At 43.8% G+C, this 7,995-nt stretch overlaps 1 protein-coding gene across 1 annotated transcript; it reads right to left on the reverse strand.

The window, feature by feature from the left end:
- Nucleotides 1–325: 325 nt before the first annotated feature.
- Nucleotides 326–7,589, reverse strand: LOC146606977 (protein NLRC3-like). Its single transcript, XM_085349112.1, has 3 exons — nucleotides 7,159–7,589; nucleotides 5,269–7,057; nucleotides 326–503 (listed from the first exon to the last, which is right to left on the reverse strand). Exons 1-3 carry the CDS (start codon nucleotides 7,430–7,432, stop codon nucleotides 326–328), a joined length of 2,241 nt encoding a protein of 746 aa, XP_085205238.1. The 5' UTR covers nucleotides 7,433–7,589.
- Between the last annotated feature and the right edge of the window lie 406 nt (nucleotides 7,590–7,995).

A 7,995-nucleotide genomic window follows, 5' to 3' on the forward strand; every position in this document is an offset into this window, starting at 1 on the left:
GACTGGTCTCAGCTGCCTTCTTTCTGTAGTCCTTTCTCTTCTCCAGCTTCTGTTTGAAATCCTCTCACAGAGCCTGAAACCTGCTTTGCTGTCATGTTTGGGCCTGTGTTCCTCTGCTTTAACACAAACCTCACCACAGCAGCTGTGTGGGTCGTCTCTGTAGCAGCCAGATCAGCTTCTGATACATGAACATCATCACAGCTCCTAACTTCACCTTTATTAGCTTTGACATTCATGTCTTTCTTTTCTCTGTCTGTTTCCACACAAGCTCAAAGTCTCTGCAGCCTGAAATATAGAAAAACAACAACAGCTGCAGTCAGTGAACTCACCTCAGAGTCTCCAGTCGACAGTTTGGACTCTCCAGTCCAGCACACAGAAGCTTCACTGCTGAATCCTGCAGCTTGTTGTTACTCATGTCCAGTTCTGTCAGATGGGAGGGGATGGACTTCAGGGCCGAGGCCACAACTTCACAGTGAGTCTCTGAGAGTCCACAGTCAGCCAGTCTGTGATTATAGAAAATATAAAATGTGTTATTATAAAAGCAGAAAGTCTGCATTATAAACACAGACTGAATGTATATGAAGACAAAACAGAGTGAGGTCATAATCTGATGAACATCTGTTCTTCACATCTGTGCTTCAGCTCCTCTTACTGTGTTTGACATGACACAACGATTGAGTCTCTCTCAGACCTGCAGACTTTTAATGAGAATCTTTGTTTGGCTTTAATCTGCAGATGAAGGAGGAAGATGGTGTCACATTTAGGCTTCCATAATGTCCACAGTCTGTCAGTGAGATCTGATCCAGAGTCAGAGTGAAGACACACACTTGGACTGTTTCCTGTCTTGAATCCAGAACATTTTGAATGAGCTCAGCTCAGTGAAGAGTTCCAGCTGGAAAGATGATCTCTGTTTGCTACCTGCTGCTGTCAGGTACGACTGTTCACGTCCACACGCAGGAAAAATCTGCTGACTGTCACCAAACGGAGCAGAAATCTCATCACTGGACAATAATGATGAATGAACTCAGAGCTGCTGATATCACATCTGATTTCAGGGGAACTAAACTAAAAAGGAACAAATAGAAACAACCATCATGACTCTGTTTGACCTTCAGATCAGAAACTATGGTTCAGAACAGCAGCAGGATTTCAGGCACTGTCACATCCTCAACATCCATATTCCAAATGCTCTTCCTGACAGGACACTCTTTGTTCCCACTCAGGGAGTTTCCATGTGTACAAATAATTTCTGAATCTCAGTAGACTGGGAGGTTTTTCCATCTCATGAATCTCTTTCCTAACATCAAACTAGATAAATCAAACAAAGGAACTGGAGTCTGTCTAATTTCTGACCCCAGTAAAGTTTGTACTGGGATACCCCGACATACTCTCTCTCCATCTGCTCCCACAGCCTCATATTCACAGCTGGCCCTTCTCTCAGCATCCACACTCAGGGTGGGGGCGGGGTCAACACCAGTCAAAACCATTGCTTTGGCCTTATGGCCATTTTATTAGTGTTCATTTCTGAGTAACAAGCAGGCCTACGCACAGGTGTTTGGACATGTGTGGACCCGACCTACACTTAAACTTCTTAAATCCTCTGTTTCTGTGTCACCAGCTACACTTTTAATATTCATATATTCACTCCGACATTTTTGGGGAGCGGTCAGAGCTCATACACTGCAGACAAACATGTCTCCCAGCACACAGCTGACTGTCAACTCTCTGAGATTGGATATGATTCATTTAGATTATATCTGTAAGGTGAAGTTTATCTCGGTGTTTATTTGTTCATGAGGAAGTCAGCTCGGCTCAGATTAAAGTTTAATAACTGAACAATTTTAATGAACCTTAACGCCTCCCTGGAGCATATATGGAACTGAATCAGTCACTTTTCTTTATTTCCTGATGTTCATATGTGACATACATGTTTTAACCATTAATCTGGAATTAAACTGACATTTAATATATTTTAAGGAGGAAAGAGAAATTTCACCAGAGGATGTTGATGCTGTTCATGGAGACTGAAGACAGAACGATTTATCTGTCTTAATATTTCTGCTGCTCTTTCCTCTGGTGCAAAAATATTTTAACTGTTGGTTTTAATTCAAAATCAATGGTTAAAATGTTAAAATACCAACAAACTTGTGGCGTTAGTGTTGATATTCTGTGAGTTACTTAAAGAGATCACACAGGTACAGGACATATTTTATGTTTAGGTTTATGCATATTTGTGGTGTGATGTGCATGTAGTGGGCTGTTATGTTGTAAACTGTGTGGATGTGTTTGGGAACAGAAAGATTATTTTACTGCATAAAACGGCGCTGCTGAAACAGCTGTTTCTGCCGCTGACACACTCGGCCGGTGAACCACCTGACTCACACAGGCTCTCCTCCTCCACAGTCCTCGTTTATGAAGAGCTTTACAAACACAACATCACGGCTAACAGCTGGATTCTCCCGTTTCAGTGCCAAACAGCCACTTCCTGCTACAGACAGTAAAGTGGACAGTTCGGCGCTAAACATGTTTTTAAAACTTGAAGCTCTTATTTGTTAAAGCCAGCTTCACAGACAGATCTGTGTCAGTGTTTTAGAGCAGGGCTCAGTGGTGTAAACCAGCCTTTATATGCGTTTCATCTCCATTTTTACATTAAACTGAACCAAAACACTGAAATCTGGGACTCTCCACTTTCTGGTTTTAGAAGTGAAGAAGCTGAATGTTCGGATTAAACATCTTCAAGACACTTAAAGCAGTGCACTCGCTTTTCTTTCTAAGCGGCCTTTCTTAGATCACCTGATGTAACCTGAGTAAATTATGTCGAGTGTCAGCGGGGTTTGAAAACTCTGCAGCATGACCCGGGTGTTGCTGGTGGCATCATGAGCTTAGACCCCTCAGTCAGCTCGGTCTGAAGTCATCGTCAGCACTAACAGGCACAAATAGGCTCTAACGTGACAAACTGACCCGACATTTAAAGAGTGCCCACTACAGTCTCAGCTAAAACATATTAAAATGTGCAACGCCAAGGACTGTACACTGGACTCCATTTCAGTGCAAAATAATAAAACAAAGTAAATCCATCCAATCTCCTCTGCCTGTCCTTATCATCAATAAAAACAATTAATAAAACAGAAAATCATAGAAACAGTCATCTTTGTTATTGCATCATCACACATCAGTTCCCAGTAACTAGTCAGAATGAGACGTTGTTTTCATCTTTCTCACACTCATCTCACTCCCCGGTCACAACAGGTGGTGACTTTAACAGGTGTTACAACCTGGCTCAAAGCTGCAAAAGAGGGCGGAGACTGAAAACAGAGACTGGTTTCATTTTGAAGTACTTAATAACCTCGGCTAAAGATGAAAACAGACAGCGTGACAGGGTCTGACAACGAGTGGTGGCGTCGTCCTAGCCGACCTCGGCAGTTATTCACACGCCATGACCAAAAACTCCTGCAGTGTGACAGCAGATAGAGGAGGAGTCACAGAGGAGCGTAACAGCTGTGACAGATGCAACAGGAGGACGAGCTCCACCAGTAAACACACTGAAGACAGGAAAGCAGTCACGAGTGATGTTGGTCCTGTTTTTATCTCCACTAAAACCTCTCTAACGTCACATGTAACAGAACACAGACACATCTGATTATCAGGGACCACGACCCACATCTTTGCCTCACTATGTTTATAAGAAGAGACTGAAAATAATGATTCTCCCAACACATCACCAACACTTTTATGGCAAACAGATAATAGTGAGTGAAAAGAGGTGAACTGTTTCATATGCAGTTATCAGGGTAAATACATTTAAACCAAAGACACTGGAAGAGTAAATGAAAGGAACTGAAGGTGACAATTCAAGAAGCTCAACAGAAGTCAAATGTAACATGATCAAGATTCCCTGTTAAAAACAGATATGTATAGTATAATAGTAGACTACACTAATAATAGTGTATAGTATAATAGTAGACTATACTAATAATAGTGTATAGTATAATAGTAGACTATACTAATAATAGTGTATAGTATAATAGTAGACTATACTAATAATAGTGTATAGTATAATAGTAGACTATACTAATAATAGTGTATAGTATAATAGTAGACTATACTAATAATAGTGTATAGTTTAATAGTATACTATACTAATAATAGTGTCTAGTATAATAGTATACTACACTAATAATAGTGTATAGTATAATAGTATACTATACTAATAATAGTGTATAGTTTAATAGTATACTATACTAATAATAGTGTATAGTATAGTAGTATACTATATGAAGTCTACACCGCCACGTCCTTAAAATTCAGCGAAATTAAGGACGCATTTGAGGGCCGCATTTCGAGCAGCGACCTTCGTCCCGTCGCTGTGATGTAATCGGCCTTAAAATGCGTCCTTTAAGGCTGCAGACCCTGAATTGGGATACAGCCAGAGTCTGGTCTCTGTTTTCACAGAGGATGTGGTTCTGTTGGCTTCATCAGGTGATGGCCTCCAGCTCACAGTGGAGCTGTTCTCAGCAGAGTGTGAAGCCGTGTGAATGAGGATCAGCATCTGAGGCCATGGTCCTCAGCTGGGAAAGGGTGGAGTGCCCACTCTGGGTCACAGACAAGTTCCTGCCCCAGGTGGAGGAGTCTCAGGGTCGTGTAAAGAAGGGGGAGGGGAGCAGGAATCAACAGACAGACTGTTGCTGTGGTAACAGTGAGGTGGACGCTGTACCGGTCTGTCGTGGTGAAGAGAGAGAGAGCTGAGCCTGACAGCAAAGCTCTCAATTTACCGGTCGATCTACGTCCCTGCCCTCACCTATGGTCACGAGCTGTGGGCAGTGACTGGAAGAACCAGATCGTGGTTACAAGTGGAGCAAATACATTTTCTCTGAAGGGTAGCTGGTGTCTCCCTTGGAGACGGGGTGAGGAGAATCCCCTTCACAAAAACTAATCAAGTGAACAAGACTCTCCAGGAGGTAAACATTTAAATATCCAAGTCCACCATAAAGAGAAAACTGCATGAAGGGAAACACAGATGGTGCATTACAATTCATTGCATGTGTTTTACATTAAGAATGGAGGATATACCGTCCACTTTCACTCTGTCTTTAGCAGCAAGTGGCTCTTTGTTGTTTGGCTAGCTGCACTGAAACAGGAGAATCCAGCTGTTAGCCGTAATGTTGGTGTTTGTAAAGCACTTTATAACCAAGGACTGTGTTTTTAATTTAAAGATTAAACTATTAACCGACACTGATCAATGATGTTAGTGATCACATCTGGACTCACCGAGCCTTTCTGCAGTTCCTCACAGCTGGAATCAGTCTCAGTCGTCCCTCCTTTGAAGCTTTGTACTTCTGCAGGTCAAACTCATCCAGAACCTCCTCTGACATCTGCAGCATGAAGGCCAGAGCTGAGCAGTGGATCATAGAGAGGTCCTTTGACCTTTTCTTTGACTTCAGGAACTCTTGGATCTCCTGATGTACTGAGAGGTCGTTCATCTCCATCAGACAGTGGAAGATGTTGATGTTTCTGTCAGGACAGGAATTAAACTTCTTGTTATTCTTCAGGTTCTTGATGACTCTCTGGATGGTTTCTGGACTGTTCTCTGTCTGACCCAGCAGACCTCCTAAGAGTCTCTGGTTGGACTCCAGACAGAGGCCATGAAGGAAGCGGACAAACAGGTCCAGGTGGCCATTTTTACTCTGGAGGGATTTCTCCATGGCTCGTTTAAGGAAATCATCCAGAGATGACTCGTTGTATTTTTTTCCCAGGAAGTCCTTCAGCACCTCTGACTTCCTGTTGGTGAAACAGTGGAACATGTAGACTGCAGCCAGAAACTCCTGGATGCTCAGATGAACAAAGCAGTAGACTGGTTTCTGGAAGATCACACACTCTCTTTTGAAGATCTCTGTACAAACTCCTGAGTACACCGAGGCCTCTGTCACATCCAGACCACACTGCTCCAGGTCTTCTTGGTAGAACATGATGTTTCCTTTCTCCAGATGTTCAAACGCCAGCCTCCCCAGCTTCAGAAGAACTTCCCTGTCAGCCTCCGTCAGCTCCTGTGGACTCGTCTCATGTCCCTCGTGGTACTTGTTCTTCTTCCTCTTTGTCTGAACCAGCAGGAAGTGTGAGTACATGTCAGTCAGGGTCTTGGGCAGCTCTCCTCTCTGCTCTGTAGTCAACATGTGCTCCAGAACTGTAGCAGTGATCCAGCAGAAGACTGGGATTCTACACATGATGTGGAGGCTCCTGGATGTCTTCATGTGGGAGATGATTCTGCTGGACAGCTCTTCATCACTGAATCTCCTCCTGAAGTACTCCTCCTTCTGGGCGTCAGTGAATCCTCGTACTTCTGTTAGCCTGTCAACACATGTAGGAGGGATCTGATTGGCCGCTGCAGGTCGGGAAGTTATCCAGACGAGAGCCGAGGGAAGCAGATTCCCCTGGATGAGGTTTGTCAGCAGCTGGCTGACTGATGACTTCTGTGTGACATCAGACAGCAGCTTCCTGTTGGTGAAATCCAATGAAAGTCTGCTTTCATCCAGGCCGTCAAAGATGAACAAAAGCTGAGAGACAGCCAGCTTCTCTGCTGTGACCTTCTGTAATGTTGGATGGAAAACATGGAGCAGCTCCAGAAGACTGTACTGCTCCTCTCTGATCAGGTTCAGCTCCCTGAATGAAAGCAGAACCACCACACTGACATGTTGGTTCTCCAAGCCCTCTGCCCAGTCCAGAGTGAACTTCTGCACTGAGAAGGTTTTTCCAACACCAGCCACGCCGTTGGTCAGAACCACTCTGATGGGTCTCTGTTGGTCAGGTAAGGCTTTAAAGATGTCCTGGCACCTGATTGGAGTGTCATGGAGGGCGTCCATCTTGGAAGCTGTCTCCAGCTGCCTCACCTCATGTTGGCTATGAACCTCTTCACTCTGTCCCTCTGTGATGTAGAGCTCAGTGTAGATCCTGTTGAGGAGGGTTCTACTTCCTGTTTCATCACTTCCTTCAGTCACACGTTCACATCTCCTCCTCAGACTGATCTTATGTTCATCTAAAACCTCCTGCAGACCAACATCTGCTGAAAGAAAGAAAAACAGAAAGAAAACTCTTCAATGTCTGAACAACAAGAAGTCCAGTTTTCAGAAATGAGTCCATCAGCAGACAGATGTTCAGTCTTACTTTGTACACAGCTGCTCTGACTGGCTGTCTGCAGTCCAGCTCTGCTTCTGGATCTTTCTCCACACTGGGGACAGGACCAGTCTCCTGATGAAGCAGACTGGTCCCAGTATGAGGAGATGCACTGTCTGCAGAACCAGTGTCCACAGCTGGTAGAGACTGGATCCTTCAGGACGTCCTGACACAAAGCACAGCAGGACAGCTGCTCCTCCTCACAGACACCACTCCTCTTCCTCTTCCTCCCTCTGTGAACACATTTCTTTATCACTAAAATCATTGACTGTCAGTGACAAACATCCAGATTTGATGACACTGTGCAGAAGCTCTGATGGTCACAGAGAAAAGTCAAAGTGGAGAAACTTGTGTTTGAGTTCAGAATCCAAGTTTCCTTTGCTGTTCCTGCCTGTCTTATTAAACACAGAGTGATCAGCCTACAAACTCCACAGTTAAAGCCTTCATCACAGAGCTGATTATGTCCTTCACTGGATGTACTGGAAGTTTGGGATCCATCACTCTGAACTGACCTTTGACCTCCTCTAAAAACTGTGGTGGAGCAGCGGTGTCACATTCAGAGCTTTCAGCTTTATTTTGAAAGAGTTCAGTCATCAGGAAGTGAACTTCTTGGTTCTGATTTCCTTTCTATTCTTTTACAGAAGTGAAGAAGAAGAACTAAAAGCTTTGAAATGATCTGAGTGATATTTTTGAACATTGCCACCAAATTGAGTTCAGCCTCCAGCAGTAACTTTGTTTCATGATGCCTCCCTGATGATGTGATGTTTGATTACAAACCTGTTTATGTGTTAGACATTAATCACATGAACACAGGCAGAAAAAAGAAGC

The sequence above is a fragment of the Diplotaxodon limnothrissa genome, unplaced genomic scaffold, assembly GCF_057381915.1.
Source record: "Diplotaxodon limnothrissa isolate DT_005_m unplaced genomic scaffold, D_limnothrissa_male_GT1.1 unmapped_scaffold_1, whole genome shotgun sequence".
NCBI lineage: Eukaryota > Metazoa > Chordata > Actinopteri > Cichliformes > Cichlidae > Diplotaxodon > Diplotaxodon limnothrissa.